We start from the raw sequence: 19,584 nt of genomic DNA, 5'->3' as shown, positions 1-19,584 counted from the left end.
AGAGAAGACTAAGAGAGTGAATCTTAGTGTGAGCTAAGTCAGTGTATTGTTAGTCACTTGTAGGTTTCAAGTGCAGTTGTAACAATTATCTGATTAGTGGATTGCCTTCATTCTAAGAAGGAAGAAATCACCTTAACGGGTGGACTGGATTAGCTTGAGGGATTTATCAAGTGAACCAGGATAAAATACTTGTGTGCTTCTCTCTTCTCTCTATCTTTATCCGCTGCACCTTCTATCTCAGAGAAACCGAAAAGATTTACTTTAAATATTAAGGGGAAAGTTTTTATATTCAAAACTCTATTCAACCCCCCCTTCTAGTCGTTTTTCACACCTTCACGTACTCTAGAGAGAGCTACATATAACTGACACTGAGTTAAGACGGGCCTCAGAAAGAAGAGTCCAACCTGAGATAGTGTTTGTCGTTGGCTTTTGTTTATGATCATCACAAAGCATACTGCAATTGAAAACTGTCTTCTTCTGAATTTAATTGGAAATTTGGATCAGAAGAAACCAAGTCCATTATTGAAATGTGCACTTTGTCATTAGTATTGGTTCCAGTGATAACTGTTGCACCAATATAACGTTCACCAAGTTCATCAACAATTAATCTGGTTCCATTGCATAAACGTGCTGCTTGATCTATATTTCTCAAAAGCATGATTGGAATACAAACTTTTAATAATAGTTTGTGGTTTGACATTCCTTAACTTTTAGTGTCGCTAAAAAATTATGTGGTAAACCACTCACCTCGGATTTCAGAATGCTCATAAGATCGCAAGGCAGAGTTGGAGATCAGATATTCATGTTCTGGTGCAGCTATCAAGCCAAGCATGTAAGTGTTTATCATTTCAACAGCCTCCAGTGTAGGGGTTAATATTACTCTATCTTGAAAGAATTGCGGGTCTTTCATTCTGTGCGGAAGGTCAAGATATGTACATTTAATCTATTCCATTATTGAGTCAAGACTAATTGGGATGAGCTCATCTGACATATCTAGTTTTATACTCGTGCATTGGAGATATTCTATAGTTTTATTTACATAAATATTTTGAAAAATTAAAAAAATACATTGAAATTATATCAAAATTATTTTTGACATGAAAATATATCTTATCGTAAAAGTTTTTAACAATGTAATTTAAACTTAATAATTATATATATAGAGGAGGGATATATTGACTCCAGGAGTCAATCTTATCAAAACTACTCCGCTTTATTACTTGCGAAAGGAGATGAATTTGATAAATCTAACCGATGTATTATATAATATAATCATGATGATTATGTATACCAAATTTCAATTAAATTGAAAATTTGTAGGTATGTAATATCATAGTCGATGTTTACTTATATTTCGAAATATATGTTATCCATCAAATTGAAGTTGTTTGATGAAGTGCCAAATGATTTTTAAATTTTATGTATACCAAATAACATATATTTCGAAATATAAGTAAACATCGACTATTATATTACATACCTACAAATTTTCAATTTAATTGAAATTTGGTATACATAATCATCATGATTATATTATATAATACATTGGTTAGATTTATCAAATTCATCTCCTTTCGCAAGTGTTCATGGAAAGAACATTTGCAAGAACATCGAGGCGCACATTCGGGAAACAGCGATGAAGCAGCGCGTGGCGGCAAAGTTCAACAGCAGGGTTCGCGTCCGAGATATGCAGGTCGGCGACCTGGTCCTCAAGTGGCGATCAGGAGCCCCGGGAAATAAGCTTACTCCTAACTGGGAGGGGCCCTACCGCATTATTAAAGTTCTTGGTAATGGGGCCTATCATTTAGAAGAGCTTGATGGAAGGCGGCTACCTCGGTCGTTCAATGGTTTGAGCTTGCGCTACTATTATAGTTGATCGCAGGCGAGAAAGCGAGCAAGAAGCGGAGTAGCTTTGATAAGATTGACTCCTGAAGTCAATATATCCCTCCTCATATATATATATATATATATATATATATATATACATTGAATTTTTTCTAATCCTCATATAACATAATTTTACTACTACATTTTCATTATATCATAATTATGAAAAAATAATTTTTAATAGTTTTAATAGGAATAGATTTTCATGTAAAATGCTTCTTCTGTGAGATATTTTCATCCTGCAATTTGTACAAAAATAAAAGAAAACTATATTTACATGAAATTATATTTCAAAGCAGTGAGATTTTCTTAAAATTTACATTTCTAGTATTTTCATGTAAAATTTACTTCTAAAATTATTTTACAATAATGAAAAAGATATTGGAATGATATTAACGATTTTTCTAATATGCGCGTTCATACTTATTCTATATTTACTCTTAAAACTATCTGAAAAATTATAAAGAATGTACATAAACTATAAGAATTTTTTTTATGTTAGTTTTATCATGAAAGTTATTTCATTTAAAATGTACCTCCCCGTTGAAACTTTTAACCCTGTAATTTGTACAAAAATAAGAGTACATTATATTGTTTGATGAATTTCTTTTCCTACTTTTAGTTAATGAAAGTGATACACTGGTGCTTTTAGTTTCACTTTTAGAATTTCTTAAACTCATGTTAGTCCAAATTTATTATTTTTCCTTATATTTTCAAAATTAAATTTCAATTAATGTTATGATTATTCAATTTAATTGATTCTTTCTTTATTTCTCTCTTGTTCTAGTTTTTTGATTGAGACTTTAATGCCATTACGATTTCCTATAAAACAAAATTTAATTTGAAAATTTCCTGACATAAAAAGCAATAAAATTCTTTTCTATTCTATAGTACATTAGCACGAATAATAAGTTTCCTCAAATCGCAAAATTCATACATAAGCATGCAACATAAGCATGCTTGTAGTGGAAAAACAAATTTGATTTGAAAAGCTCAAGTTCTTCATCAAAATTAGCTCGATATGGTGTCAAAACCACTCTCTTTATAAATTGTCTAATGTCAAGGTACTTTAAAAAAAAAGAGCAAAGCTCGAGAGTCAATGACATGTGCTTAACATGTTAGTTTTAACATCACAATATTTTCGTTAAATTTTTCCTTTCCTCCAGGTCTTTGTACTCTAAAAAATATTGAAATTATATTAAACATATAAAATGTGAAACATCATTTGATACATCAATTATAATCATAATAGAAAAGAATCATCCCAAACTCATTTTCATTTAAACAACTTGAGGAAGAATCAATCTATTTTCCAGCAAATTCGGAACTGAAATACTTTGAACCCCAAAAACACCATTATGAGCAGCTCCTACTAAATAGACACCACCTTGTTTCCTAAAACAATTGTACTCTCCAAAATTAACTATCTTCAACACAAATTCTTAGGGTCTGATAGAGAAGTGATCTTACATCTTCCAAAGAAATATCTTTTAAATATATTTTCAGAATCAATCATTTGAAATCTGAACAAAATAATAGCTCTTTGTACAAAAGTTACATATATGAATTCCACAGTGAAAAGCACAAAGTAAACACGGGCAGTCACACCCTCTCTCCATTTCTCAACAACTCAAATGGGGGCCTCATTTTATTATATTGTTACTTCTTCAAGCACATACTGGTATGTACCTACTAATGTCAGTTTCTTATGAAATTATATTAGTAAAAGATTTCACTTATCCAAATATTGTTACCTTTCTATATTGCACATCAGTGAGGGAAACTTGTGATGAAATAAGAAAAAGCAAAGGAAGTGACAGTGTATATGTTCCACTCCAATATGTTCAATGTCAATAGTTCCACATTTCAAATCACTTGGATATGAACTCTTATGAATAAAGTTCATGCTCCATCAACTACCCCTAAAATTTGAGAATAGAAGCAGAAAAATATTCAATATAGAAGACCAAAATTATATGAATGAAGTGCTTTGCTCACTATCTTGTGCAATTCTGCATCAGGTTGTGAAGAGAGTGCTTGATAAGTGACAACATAGACTAAAGTATGAAACTGATACACAATCATTTTTTTTAAATTTACATTTTAAAATTCTAGAATAATTTTTAAAAGCTTATCCCGTATAGCTTTTGTTTAACAATAATATAACCACTTTATTAGCTTTCTTTGTATCCAATCAACCTTCTCTCTCTCTCTCTCTCTCTCTCTCTCTCTCTATGCTCCTGCCTGCTGCCCATTTCCTTCTTTCAACTTCTTGTTGTGTATGTCCAGTTGCGCCTTGATTCTTTGAGGTTCCGATTTCAGATTAGCCTAATTCAACCAACCAACACACACATGGACCAAAATATAAAACAGACACAAAAGTAGCTTCAAACTAATACATTAATCAAACAGTGCCAACTAAATTAAGTTTCCACTTACCAAAATAGACCTGCCTCCCGCCATCCCAGCCATGTATGCATGATCTCGTGAGATGTGATCACTCCAGATCCATACTTTCAGTAAAAAAACATGTAAATAAAAATACATTAACGCATATTACTTGAGGGCCTATAATTATATAGAGGAACTACAACCAATCCCTTGGCTTGATTTGTTTCTGACATGTCATCCATGATATTGGAGCAATTCTATATGCCACCTCATCAATGTCATAAGAACCCATAATTCTTCACATACTGCATTCTCTTACCCATTGAAAATTTGAGGATGACTATGTTTACCCAAAAAGCTAAAATCAAAGGGAAAAATATAGGGCAAGTATGGACAGTATACCGCTACTCTGTGAAGAGTGCTTCACATTTAAACTACTAATTATATGAAAATGGAAACCTCTCAGAATTTAACAGTAGCTGAAATGGTAAATGACTATCAAAAGATGTCATAGGTCCTGTTATACTTTGTGTCTACAACCAACCAAAAGAGAAAACAATGATGGAATGCATTTTGTATTATGCAAAAAAAAAAAAAAGATGGTATTTTATAAGGGGACACAATTAGGTTTAGATTGTGATTCAATTATCTAGTATTTTCCCTTGGTTTTTCAAAAGAAAAGCCTAATAAGAGACAAAAGAAAAAATAAGAATTAAAAGAAAGATTTCAAATAATAAATTTGATTATAATCTAATTGGGATTCATAGTCCTTTTATATTCATTTCAGAATAGTCAGACCAAAGAAGTATATTAGTATATTTTTCTTATAAAGGGAAAATCAGTTCAATAGTATATGATAGACCAACAATATAACAAATTTAAACTGATACGGATCTCTCTAAATGCGTTCTGGACTAAAATGTAGCCTTCTCGCAACAAAGGCATTAAAATGCAGCTAGCTCCATTGTTGATAGAAGCAAGTATTGCGGATAGCTTGGCACGAAATCTTTCATCAATATCTCCAAACACACATCCATGTATATTGTACATTGGAAGCATCAAGAAGAAAAATACTTAGACTTAGAAACATAATGCCTAAAAAAATAAGAGAAGAAAGCAACTTCATTGGAAATGTGTTTGATTCAACTATTTCTATAACATTCATAAAATAATTTGAAGATAATAAATAATGAATAATTTATATAAATTTCAATTTTTTTGGATAATGATAATTTTTTTGTATATTTTTTTAGGATAATATTTTTGTCTATTCATTATTGAACAATTTGTAAATAATTTTTTACAATATGCATTTAACGATATTAACGATTTTTGTGTTTCTATTAATATATAAATATAAATATATTTTTCTATCAAAGGTTTAGGTCTATTTTTTTTTGGAAAAACGTATATTTATTTTCTATGGAGCAAATATGTATATTGTTTTTTAAAAGTAAATATGTATATTGTTTTTTGACGGTCAAATACGTATATTGTTAATACTGTTGTGTACTATACATTTATTAATATACTACTTATAATACATATTTAATATATTGACAACACAAAAAACAGTATAAATAGTCCTCTAATCACATTATTTTTATCTATGACAGCATGAAAAACAGTATAAAAAAATACTTGCTGTAAAAAAAAATGCATAAAAGAATACTTTTATTGATGTAGACTGCAAAGTGCAAATGGATCAAATATCAAAATTCTTATTTTTGTATCTCAACCAGATTCGAACTCACGATCATAGACTCATGTTATAAGTTTAGAACCTGTTTTACTTAAAACTCTACTTATTTACGGAACTGCCACCTTGTTTTCATCTCCATGATTTATGTCAACAATATGAGACCAATCAAAATTAGACATTTGGAAATTCAATAATATCAACCAATAGAATCAAAACATGTGGAAATTAAATAACAATGTGACCCACTTTGGTGGATGGACTTTATATATTATTAAGATTAAGATTAAGATAGTACTACATAAGTTCAAAAAAAATATCAATAGTACATGAACCCATTAAAAGGCTGAAACTTTGTGTTTGTATTAGAAAATTAACAGTCAATTAATAAAAACCAATATAATCATTTTGTGAAATAAACATAACTAATTTTGTCATTTTGTTATCGTAAGTCCACTGTGAAGACATCAGGACAATATAATTCTATCTAATATCTTGCGAAGAAATCTTTGTCCAAAAAATATTGCTTAGCTATAAGGAGACTTGTAAGTAGTACCATTATAAAATTTTGATGAAATTTATGAGATGTATGCACTTCACTTAATATATAACTCCTTTCCCAATCAAATCAAAGTATAATAAAAAGATACAGCAGCCGGGATAATATATACACGAAATAAGAGTATAATACGTCAGCGGAGCAACACAAAAATAATACTCCCTCTGTTTCTATATATAACTCACAAATAACTAATTCTCTTAGATTAAGAAAAGTAGTTACTAGTAATAAATTTGTAAAGAAAATGATTTGCTTTCCTATATTATCCTTATTTACTTTTCTATGATTTTCTCTCTCCAAGTTAATACTTCTAAAATTTATCATCTCTTTCATATTAAATATGAGGGTGAACTTGGAAAAAATTATTTAATGCTTCATAGATATTAGAAAGTGACTTATATTTTGTAACAAATTTTTTTCAAAAAAAGTGGCTTATAATAGGGAACAGAGAGAGTAGAATTTTTCCACTAAAAAGAGGAAATTTTACCGCGGTTTAATTGCGGCGGTTCAGTTATGAAGGGGCATTTTACCAGAAACCGCCATATAATGAATGACGACAAATGTTACGGCATAAATGAAATCCGTCTTTACATTTAATAGTGGCGGTTTAAACCGTTGTAAATTGTACTGAAAAATTTTCACCTTCCATAGAAGAAAACTCTTTCATATTTGAATTTTTGTATCTATCCCTTTTCATATATATATTAAATGGGGTTGATGTACAATCATTCAAATATTTATTCGGAGAAAAACACATCTGAATTTTCCTATGTTAAAATATTTAGACTTATTTAATATTTCTTTTCATTCCTCTCTTTGTCTATAGTCATGTCCCCATAATATTTATTTCATTTACGATTTCCCTCTCATGTATTAATAATGCACATATAGAGTATCTATTTCGTTTCCACATTGACTAAAAATAATGTTACAATGAGTTTTATGACCGCGTCAAAATGGAATACAGAGGGTCATAATGGAATGCGGTAAGATACTGTACATAAACAATCAAACACTTGGGAAGTTGGAATCAGAAAAATAAAAACAATCAAACACCAGAGTGGTCAAGGGAATGAACTTGCTTAATATATATCAACTATGCCGGTGAGATATAAAATTTAAATAAGAAGCCTAGAAGATGTAGAAGATCGATCATGTGGATTTGTCCCATAAAATATAGCACCACAGTTTCTACAGTGATGCTATTAGAAGCATAGCATATCATGATATCAGAATCACATCACAAAGAACAGAAAATAGGTCTCCTATCCTGCACAATTTTTTTTATGTTAACTTGCACAAGAATGGGGTATGCCGGTCACCTATACTTTTGAGATTTCATTTTTTAAAAAAATCATTTTCAATTTTCTGAATAATTAAAAATTAAAATTTTAAACCTCTAGAAAATGAAAATCTCAGGTGGCAGAGTACACCCTTTGATACACTAACGCACCATAGCATATTAACATTCATGTGAATTCTGTATCCCCTCATCAATGCAAAAATAAGCGCAGCCTTATTGACTGAATATTTTGTTGGAATTACAAGAACCTATCTATCTATGTTGTTATAAAATGATGCAATGCTACTTGATGGATTAAAATTTCCTAAGTCTTGGATTCAAATTCCTAAGTCTTGGATTCAAATCCTACTAGTACCTAAATAAAAAAAAAAATATGATGCAATCATTTGAGACCAAGCCAATCCCCAAAGAACGTGTTGACCTTTGCATCCATGAAATTCAAACGACAAAACCAAATCTCCACGCTATATCTTCATCAGTGGTATATACCGTCCAACTAATCTCCACCCTTACATTTAACTTGATGGATTGAAATTGAACCCCCTAATCAACGCAAAAAACATGTCCATTTTCCCAAGAATTCTGCACTCTATTCTCAATCTACTATTTTTCTTCTCTCAAATTTCCTTAGCAATTGACACCATCACTCAGCTTCAGCCACTTCCTGATGATGGAACCACCTTGGTTTCTAAAAACGGAACCTTTGAGCTGGGATTCTTTAACCCCGGCAATTCCCCGAATCGCTATGTGGGAATCTGGTACAAAAACATCCCAGTTAGAAGAGCGGTTTGGGTCGCGAACCGCGACAATCCAATCAAAGACAACTCTAGCAAGCTGATCATCAACCAAGAAGGAAACCTTGTGCTCCTCAACCAAAACAATTCCCTTCTTTGGTCAACAAACAAAACAACAACAACAAGCACAAACGCTTCGAGTCTTGTCTTTGCATCGCTCTTGGACACTGGAAATTTAGTACTCAATGATAACAACAACACCAACAAAGAAGAAGAAGCGCTATGGCAGAGTTTTGAACACCCCAGCGACACGGTTTTACCGGGAATGAAAATGGGATGGGACAGAAAAACCGGTATCAACAAGCTTATGACAGCTTGGAGAAACTGGGATGATCCATCTCCAGGGGACTTAACCTCCGGCATTCTCCTCACCGATAATCCCGAGACCGCGATCTGGAAAGGTTCATCTCTCTATTATAGGTCAGGACCGTCCACTGGGGCGCAAACCAGCCAGATAGTTGGCCTGCAAGCGAACCCGGTGTACAATTTCACTTTTTTCCACAACAATGACGAGGTCTACTACATGTTCACCCTCGAGAATAGTTCCGTAGTTTCTATAGTTGTCCTCAACCAGACTCTCTCTTCCCGGCAGCGCTTGACGTGGGTCCCGCAGTCAAACGCGTGGACCCTGTACAACGCGCTGCCGGTAGACAGCTGCGATGTCTACAACGGGTGCGGCGCGAATGGGAATTGCGTGCTAGATAAGTCACCTATTTGTCAGTGTTTGGATGGGTTTGAGCCCAAGTCGCCTGCACAGTGGAATGCGCTGTACTGGGCTAGTGGTTGTGTTCGGAGTCCGGGGTGGGAGTGCAGGGTGAAGGATAAAGATGGGTTTCGGAGATTTCCAGGGATGAAAGTGCCGGATACGAGGTATAGTTTGGTGAATGAGAGCATGACTCTTGAGGAGTGTAGAGGGAAGTGTTTGGAGAATTGTAACTGTACTGCTTACTCGAGCTTGGATCCTAGTGGTGGAGGTAGTGGTTGTTCTATGTGGTTTGGACATCTTCTTGATTTGAGAGTTTCACAAAGTGGGCAGGATCTGTATGTGAGAACGGTGGCTTCAGATTCAGGTAAAACCTATTTGGAGTATCTATTAATTCCATAAGTAAAATGTTTTTATCACATCAAGTCCATAGAAATAGAAGATATACTAAGTTAGGTTGACACCAACAATTTAATGGTCTTAAGGACTCAAATCTATTATGTTGTTATGTTGTTGTGGGGTCGAATCCTAGATGGCTAGATCCAATGAGTTTTCACTATGGTGTCTCACGGCACTATAGGAGATTAGTTTTTCACTTTGACATTCATTTTGATTTGGATTATCTGTATTCTGTAGTGACTTTTGGACAATGTTAGTGTTGTCATTCAATATGAACTATTTGGTTAAGGTCAAAAGATATACATTTGACATACTAATTGGGTGTAAATACATGCTAAAAATATGATCAGTCATCTAATATAACAGATTGGAGACTGCAGCCTAATGCACTAAATCCAGATCTGTGAAATTGGGAACGAAGCCACTAGTTTCACTTGTTTTACTTTGTGCTGTGATTTATTCACACTTTTACTTCATTTTTTATGTATTTCTTTTTTCTTTTAATCATATCACTACTCAAATCTTTGATTTTCTTTCTTTTTAATTTTCATTCAATTCCAGTCATATGAGAGTGCGGATGAAACTTAATTCTTTTATTTTAGTTTAGATTTCCACTCTGCACGTATTTGCTTGATTTAGTTTTGAATTTTTTTGTTCACACTCTATTTACATCCACACTTAGAGAGTGACATGAAATTATGATGAGCGATGCAATAGGAAAAGAAAAGAGAAATAGGAGGTGAAAATAAATAGAAATGAGATTGAAGAAAAAATAAAAGCCATAAACATATTCTTGAGTTTAATTGGGCTACCTCACTAGTGTACTTGTGTCATGCGCTTGTTAAGCAAGCAGACCGGTGTCTGATAGGGCTTATGTTTGGGCAATGCTCCATTGCTTCTCTAGCCCAGTTTGGGCCTTAATTCACGCCCCCACTTTCTTTGGAAATTTTTTTAATAAAGTGTGTCTTTTTAATATATCAAAATTGATTGATTGATTGGCATGTTATTATACCTGGTGACAAAAAGCCACAGAGAAGCACAATTTATTTCTTGTTGTAATAATTAGTTTTGTTTTTGGCATTCAACAAAAATTGGGAGAATTTTAATGTGGACTACTAAACATTTAAGACACATGAATTTCAATCGATTAGTGAGAGTGAGTATGTTTTATGACTGTAAGACATTTCCTACATTAATTAGGGCGCCTTTGGTTTTATTTTGGAATTACAACTGCTTCTTTTCTTTGTGATGTTGTAAATGCAGATTCTGGACATGGGCATAGGAAAACAGTAGTCCTGGCGGTTTCAATCCCTGTTTCACTGGTTGTTGTGGCGCTCTTAGCATTCTACATTTATTGGACCAAAATTAAACGCAAAGGTAAATTTCTCAGTAAGATTAGCTTTTTCTGGTCTACAAATTAAGATTCTAAAATTAGTTTAGTTTGATAGTTCATAGTTGCATTATCTTAAGAACAGAACAATATAGTTAAACATTCGTGTGTCTTTCTGTGTCTAAGATAGCATTTGGTAAAAAACAAAGTTTACAATAATAGAATATTATATAGAATAAAACATGTAGGTTTTGTTATATCATTGATAAATGTAAAAGAATATTAAAAATAAAATAGAACAATACATAAATAGGAAAATTGGTACATTTTGCTTGACCTGAAAAGGTTAGACCAAAATAAACAGAGCAGAACACCTTGTTCCATTTTGTTTGATAATGCTAACTAAAATTTATACAAGGTTTTAGCATATCATTCTTCATACAATAGAGGCCGCATATGTCCTTCAAGATCGCCCATCCAAATTAGATTGGATTAGAGTGGGTTTTCATATGATCATAACATCCTAGTAGTCAAAGTTTTTTATTTAAGTTTTGTGTCAAATGCACTGATCCCATTAAAAAATGTGGGAAATAGATAAAACCATGCGCATAAAAGAGAGAGATGAAGATGACCATGAAGATATGGAGCTTCCTTTCTTTGATCTTGCTACCATACTCATTGCCACCAAGAACTTCTCAATTGACAACAAACTTGGTGAAGGTGGTTTTGGACCAGTATACAAGGTACATACTTTGCAACATATCTATTAATAGAATTTGGATCATTTGCTGCCTCAATAGTAAAATTGATAGGTGTTTCAAACTTTTGACCAATTTTAATTTTTTACTAATCAACCTGAACTATTTAATCTAAAAGTCAAGGGCCAACAGTTTTCCGTAGAGAGTTGTAGAGAAAATAGCGGCAGACGATCCATGCTATTTGAAAAGAAATGCCATTAATTTTCAACTATTTTTAAATTTAAAATTCAGGGTACATTGCAAGACGGACAAGAGATAGCAGTCAAAAGGCTTTCAAAGAGTTCTGGACAAGGATTGTTAGAATTTAAGAATGAAGTTATATTATGTGCAAAACTTCAACATAGAAATCTTGTTAAGGTCCTAGGTTTTTGTGTTGATGGAGATGAGAAAATGCTACTCTATGAGTACATGCCCAACAAAAGCCTAGACTCATTTATTTTTGGTAAGCATTATTTGCAAATATACCTTGATATTTAGTATAACAAAAGTTCAATTTTTTTAAAAGTTATTTTGGAAAAAACACTAAATGACTTATTGGAAAATCTTCACAGATCCGGTTCAAAGAAAATTGTTAGATTGGTCTACGCGCTTTAACATATTACATGGGATTGCTCGAGGACTTCTTTATCTTCATCAAGATTCAAGATTAAGGATCATACACAGGGATCTAAAAGCAAGCAATGTATTATTAGACAATGATATGAATCCAAAAATTTCAGACTTTGGCATAGCAAGAATGTGTGGAGAGGATCAAATGGAAGGAAGGACAAGAAGAATAGCAGGGACATAGTAAGTAACATGAAAGCTGTTAAATTTTTACTATGCGGACTTAAATATTAAATCAATTCTTTTTTGTTTCCTTTCAGCGGTTATATGGCACCTGAATATGCCATTGATGGACTATTCTCTATAAAATCAGATGTATTTAGCTTTGGAGTATTATTGCTGGAAATAGTCAGTGGAAAGAAAAACAAAGGAATTACCTACCAGGATGAAGATTTCAATCTTATTGCACATGTGAGTAGCAGATAATCATATACATAATAATGATCTTCCTCTAACAAAGTATTAAATAACAATTTCATTTAATTTTCACAGGCATGGAGACTGTGGAATGAGAACACTCCTCAGAAATTGATTGATGATTATTTGAGAGACTCCTGTAATCTATCAGAAGCTTTACGTTGCATTCAAATTGGTCTTTTATGTTTGCAACATCATCCTCATGATAGGCCAAACATGACATCAGTGGTTGTGATGTTGAGCAGTGAAAATGCTTTACCCCAACCAAAGGACCCTGGTTTCTTAATTAGAAAGATCTCAAATGAAGAAGAAGAATCTTCTAAAGCACATACATCTTCATCGGTGAATAAAGTAACTATCTCTTTAATAAAAGCTAGATAGGAAATTCTTGTATCTCTAAATCATTTAATTTGAATTAGAGTTTAAATATGTATTATTTAGATATTCACATTAGCTATATAGAGTGGAATATAATTTTCCGATGTACCAAAAAAAAGAGTGGAATATACATTTTTTTATGTAAACTAATTCATTGATAAAGTCATTTTGAGCTTGTGGATACTTCAAATATGCATGGTAGTTGTTAATAAGCCAAAACAAGAAATTAAGAAAAACTACTCAAAATCCTTTAATTTTATTCTTTTACCACTATAAAATGTTTATTTTTAACACCTCCCAAATCTCTTCTTATTATGGTTTCTTCAGTCAAACTGAAGATCCTGTCTGTCGTGATGACTTTGCTAAGATCAGCGGAAATGAGTTTGTACTTTGATTGCCTCGCATAGCAAATGGAGCTTGTCTTTTGAGTCTAAATTTGGAACAAAAGTGGCTTCGTTGTAAAATTTGGTGAAAAATTCCCGCAACGGTTCATTTTTCATCACATTCTCTAATGGAATTAGGAGGAAGAGACTAATGTCAGTTCAAAGGTTCTTTCCTTATTAGTTAAGGGAAATGTCCCAGAACATCTGAGGCTCCCATGAAAGAATGAATGTGAGGAAGGCGTCTAATTGCTATGTTGAATCAGTCTCTCCAATGTAAGGATCTATTCGCGTTGGTGTCCTAAGACCTTTGGAAATATGGATCGACCGTCGACATGATCTCCGTAGAAAATTGATTTTGAATCTTAGCCAATACACAAATAGTTTTGCTAGATTCTTCTTTAAAGTGAGTTGCAGTTCTTTCACAACTGCATTCAGGTTCATCTTGCTTTCTAATTTTTTGGTTTTGTTCATGACAAACAAATCTCTCAGGAGACTTGTCAATGTGATGGCTCTTGTAATACATTTGCGATGCATGAATTAATTTCTCCAAGTCATTAATACATTGTTCTATCCTCTTGACAAAATTTACTAGCATTGGAATATGGTTTCCAATGTGTTCTTGGGGAGTTGGACCCTCTTCACACTCTGATGGAGGTATTCCAAGAGCATGTTGCTTTGGAGGTTAACCTCTATCTACATTGTGTTCCAACCAGAGTGATTGGAATTGGTTTCTTGTTCCCAAAAACATCTCAAGATGTTCTTCTAATGAATAGAGAATACCCCTGACCAGAATGTGGTGGTGTGAGACTCAGTGCATGGTTGTGTGAAGAATATCCACGACCGAGCATGGAGGAGGACCTGCAAAAGGCACTCCAATGCCTCATGTTCAGAGTGAGAGAGAGAGAGAGAGAAAAAAAAGTCTAAGAAGAGCAATAGTGAGAAAATGAGTTATGTTTAAGTTATGCGATGATCAAATCTATATTTATAAACTTCAGCATAGACCGTAATGGAGGTGTTTAATCGTTATTTAGCTATTGTGAATAACTTATGAGATGATGACTACGCTTGGACAGTCTTTGAATTACTAATCATGTCAACTCTACCTTTGTCTGACTAGTTGTGAATTAGTTAAAACTTTATTTTAGTTGTACTGATCGGCCAACACGATGTTCACTTGATTGAGAATTTTTTTTCTCGATTAGAATGATATTTGGCCATGTAGCTATTTTATTCGGACAAAACAATTAAACTTTGAAAAAAATGAATAGAGAAAGGGTTTAAGGTATATCAAGGACTCATTTAATTGTGCAAAAATACCTTAGTACACTTGCCTCTAAACTGAACTTGTGTGGAAAAGAAGGAATTAAGGTATATCAAGGTTTCATTTAATTCAAAGTACTTTATAATTTTAATACAAAAAATTCAATGGTAGATAGATATAAATTTAATTCATCCAATATACATTGACTTTATAGGAGCTTGATCTCATCTCTACCAACCACATCTTCCAACAATTCCAATGTTCACACTTCACACTTCTAATCTACAGATTAGTCTTTGTTTTCTTTTTGTGTAGAACCCTCTCCAAACAAGTTTCTTTCATTGAAGCGTGGCAAATATCTACACCATCAACACAAAAACATGACATATACAATGAAAACTAGTGTGTGCCTAGGAACTGACAAAAAACAATGGCAATATTCACTCTTCCATTTGTTCTTACCAAACTACTTATACTGTTCTTTCCACTCTCATATGCAGCTGACACCATTAGTAGCTCACAATCACTCCCTGATGGCAGTACCTTGGTCTCAAAAGATGGAACCTTTGAAATTGGTTTCTTCAGTCCAGGTAACAACAACACAAACCGCTACCTAGGAATATGGTACAAAAAGATTCCAGTTACAACTGTTGTTTGGGTTGCCAACCGTGAAAACCCAGTGACAGATAATTCTAGCAGGTTAAGCATAAACACACAGGGAAAGCTTGTGATTCTAAGGAACAACAAGACTCTTGTTTGGTCAGCAAACTCAACAACAACAACACAAGCAGTGAGTCCAATTGTGCAACTTCTAGACTCAGGAAACTTGGTAGTAAGAGATGAGAAAGACCAAAATGAACAAAACTACTTGTGGCAGAGCTTTGATTATCCTTGTGATACTTTTCTAGCAGGAATGAAGATTGGATGGAACCTGAAAACTGGTTTGAATCGTTATCTATCTGCATGGAAGAATTGGGATGATCCTTCTCCAGGGGATTTGACGTGGGGTCTAGTACTTGGAAACACTCCTGAATTGGTTATGTGGAAGGGGTCTACAGAGTACTATAGGAGTGGACCTTGGAATGGTGTTAGATTCAGTGGCAAAACCACACCCATTTTCGACTTAGAATTTGTGACTTCTGATGATGAAATATTCTACACTTACAACCCCAAGAATATCTCAGTGATCACAAGAGTTGTTCTGAACCAATCTGTTTATTCGCGCCAGCGCTATAATTGGAATGAAGAAAACAAGGTTTGGAAGCTTTACTCAGCAGTGCCAAGAGATAACTGTGACAACTATAATGTTTGTGGACCATTTGGGAATTGTATTGTGAGTGAGTCGCCACCGTGCCAATGTCTAACAGGGTTCAGGCCTAAATCACGGCAGAGTTATGAGGCACTGGACTGGACACAAGGATGTGTACTGAGTGAACCTTGGAGCTGCAGGATAAAAAATCAAGATGGCTTTAAGAAATTTAGTGGGCTGAAAATGCCAAATACTACAAGGACTTGGGTTAGTGGAAATTTTACACTTGAGAATTGCAGGGCTAAATGCTTTGAAAACTGTTCTTGCACAGGCTATGCAAACATTGATATCAGGGGAGAAGGTAATGGTTGTATCAATTGGTTTGGAGATCTAATTGATTTAAGGGTTGCTTCAGTTCCAGGGCAAGATTTATATGTTCGAATGGCTGCTTCTGGTACGGTCTTTTACCCTTTGTTGATCTTCCTTTACTTAGAGCATGTTTGGATGCGGACCAAAGAGCACTTATTGGAGCTTATTCAATAACTTTCCTAGTAGATAAAGTCTCATAAGTTCTCTTTAGTAGGTATCCAAACGAGGTCTTATTCATCTTTGTCTGTACATTTGTGTTTTACATAGTGACTGTTGGTTCATTTACTCTGACATATTCTTATCCATGAAGATGAAAAGGGAGGGCATAAAACAGTATTGGCTGTGGCAATTTCAATTAGCCTTCTATTGGTCTTTGTGATTGTTTTCACTATTACTTACATTTACTGGAGGAAAAGAAAGATTAGAGGTAAGCTTTCTTAACCTGGCTTCCATGAGTCATTCGATCAAATATAGGTAGGCGTAGGTTTTTAATTTATATCTACTGTAAGATCTTGATGAAATATATGAACCGACCAATCTTGATTGGATGGCTCAGATTGCATGACTACGTGAATGCAGGATATCCCTAACTTCAGGGAACCGAAATTTTTTTTTTCTAAGATGTTGCTTACATTGAAACTTGTAAGTCAGATATATTATTTTGAAAGAGAAGCATATGAACGTGGTACTGTGGTAGCTTTGGGATGATTGATTCATTCGTATGGGAGTTTTTGTTAAATAATACCCCTTTCTTATTTTCTAAGGAAATCTTAAAATCCCCTCAAAAAGTTTAGATTTGGGGAAATTGCATGACAATGCCATCATAACAACATATCTGTTTTCATAATTTACACTACACTGATTTTTTTAAACTAGGAGAGACCTCAGAAGAGAAAGAAGGTGGCCAGGAAGAAGACATGGAGCTTCCTTTCTTTGATTTTGCTACCATAGCTCATGCAACTAATGACTTCTCAAGTGACAAGAGGCTTGGTCAAGGTGGTTTTGGACCTGTGTACAGGGTAAATAACTAAATATCTAAAGTACCTGTTAATAAGATGCAAACCTGTATGAGTAATCTTTCTTTGAATACATTATTTCACTCATTCAACAAAGTTAAGTTGAATTTTTAGGGTACACTAGCAGATGGACAGGAGATTGCTGCGAAAAGGCTTTCAAATAGTTCAGGACAAGGAATTCAGGAGTTCAAGAATGAAGTTATATTGTGTGCCAAACTTCAGCACCGGAATCTTGTTAAGGTTCTAGGCTGTTCTACTCAAGGAGAGGAAAAAGTGCTTATTTATGAATACATGCCTAATAAAAGCCTAGATTTCATACTGTTTGGTACTAGCTTCTTCTAGTAAAATTTCATTTATATAGAAGAAATTCATTTGTTTCATTTCTGGACTAACTCAACCAAGAAACCTGTCAGATCCTTATCGAAGTAAACTCTTAAATTGGTCTAAGCGATTCAACATTATATTTGGAATTGCTCGGGGACTTCTTTATCTTCATCAAGATTCTAGATTGAGAATCATCCATCGCGATCTGAAAGCAAGTAATGTTCTGCTAGATGGTGAGTTGAATCCAAAAATTTCTGATTTTGGAGTGGCAAGAATGTTTAGTGGGAATCAAACAGAAGGGAATACAAAAATGGTTGCTGGAACATAGTAAGTATCTATTAGCATGGACTCAATGTTGTATTTAAAGTTTCTAAAAATTTGCAATGATAAAACTAACTCATTCATTCAATTTCACAAGCGGCTACATGGCACCAGAATATGCACTTGAAGGACTATTCTCCATCAAATCTGATGTGTTTAGCTTTGGCGTATTATTGCTAGAGATAATAAGTGGGAAGAAAAACACCAGAGTTTTCTTTCCAAATCATGGATTTAATCTTTTAGGACATGTAAGTGACAATGAACATATCTTTTGTTTTAGGCTTGACTGCACTTTTAGTCCCTATCCCTATAGTTTTACAAATGCATGATTTTGATCTCTTTAGTTTCAATTGCTGCAATTATATCCCTCGACCTTCAAAATTGAACAAATTTGATCCAAATAATAACTTATCGTCCAATAATTAAAGGAAAGAATTGATGTGGATCACAATTTTTTTAAGTGAATGACGTGTTAAGACGATTTATGTCACTTTACACGTAAAAAAATGTGATATATCATATAAGTTTATTTTTCCGTTAGTTATTGGATGATAAAAAACAGTAGGATCAAATATGTTCAATTTGATAACAGAGAGACTTCATTTGAGTAATAGAATCTGTAAGGATCAAAATCAAGCATTTCTGAAACTGTAGAGACCATAAATGTTATTAGGCATTTGTTTTATTTAGCTATGATAAAAAGTAGTAGGAATGTAGGATCATGATTTTGTTTTCTAATGTTGTAGGCATGGAGATTGTGGAAAGAGGAAACTCCAATGAAACTCATTGATGCTTCTTTGGGTGAGTCATTTACCTTATCAGAAGCACTACGCTGCATCCATGCTGGTCTTCTATGTGTGCAACTGCATCCAGAGGATAGGCCAAACATGGCAACAGTGATTTTGATGTTGAGCAGTGAAAATGCTTTGCCACAGCCTAAGGAGCCTGGTTTCCTTATTGAGAGAATGTCTGCTGCTGGAGAAACTTCGTCTAGCAATAACATCAATTCTTCCACTAATGAAATAACTGTGTCACTGTTAGAACCTAGATAGAGGTGTTTCTACTTTTACTTCTATGTTTTTTATTACTCAATTACCTTCACATGTGAAATTCTGTCTAGAGCCCATTTTGTCTCAAAGAAAAAACTACACCTTTTTGTCAATTGGTTGGAGACTTGGAGTAATGTGATAGTTCTCTCCCAGTTTAGTGTTTCAAATTATGTATCTATTTTTTTTATCTGTATTCTCATTTAATCATTATTTCATCACTATTCAACCAAGGGTTAAAAACTATAACCGTCCCTGTACTTTGAGCGAGTTTTGAAAACCGTCCCTCGCCGGAAAATTATCTGGGAACCGTCCTCAGACTTTCAAAAACAAAATTGACCCGTCCCTCCGGCAGTCTTGCCTCCGGCCAACGCTGACATGTCCTGCCACG

General features: G+C 33.8%; 1 protein-coding gene across 1 annotated transcript; it reads left to right on the top strand.

Annotated features, from left to right (window-relative positions):
- Positions 1-8,333: 8,333 nt before the first annotated feature.
- Positions 8,334-19,363, top strand: LOC130743617 (receptor-like serine/threonine-protein kinase SD1-8). Its single transcript, XM_057595856.1, has 14 exons — positions 8,334-9,703; positions 10,999-11,112; positions 11,660-11,808; positions 12,055-12,265; positions 12,375-12,612; positions 12,690-12,840; positions 12,922-13,224; positions 15,293-16,571; positions 16,797-16,913; positions 17,363-17,505; positions 17,617-17,827; positions 17,916-18,153; positions 18,245-18,395; positions 18,894-19,363. The coding sequence occupies exons 1-14, from the start codon at positions 8,401-8,403 to the stop codon at positions 19,197-19,199; spliced, it is 4,914 nt and encodes a 1,637-aa protein (XP_057451839.1). The 5' UTR covers positions 8,334-8,400; the 3' UTR covers positions 19,200-19,363.
- Positions 19,364-19,584: the final 221 nt, after the last annotated feature.

This window comes from Lotus japonicus, chromosome 3, assembly GCF_012489685.1.
Source record: "Lotus japonicus ecotype B-129 chromosome 3, LjGifu_v1.2".
Taxonomy (NCBI): domain Eukaryota; kingdom Viridiplantae; phylum Streptophyta; class Magnoliopsida; order Fabales; family Fabaceae; genus Lotus; species Lotus japonicus.
This window is presented reverse-complemented; position numbering and strand designations above follow the sequence as displayed.

Bases quoted from the DNA above. Each gene is read 5' to 3' on its own strand.
- LOC130743617 (XM_057595856.1), top strand. From the start codon at position 8,401: ATGTCCATTTTCCCAAGAATTCTGCACTCTATTCTCAATCTACTATTT. The intron at 12,613-12,689 runs GTAAGTAACATG...GTTTCCTTTCAG, and splicing joins AGAAGAATAGCAGGGACATA to CGGTTATATGGCACCTGAAT. The intron at 18,396-18,893 runs GTAAGTGACAAT...CTAATGTTGTAG, and splicing joins GATTTAATCTTTTAGGACAT to GCATGGAGATTGTGGAAAGA.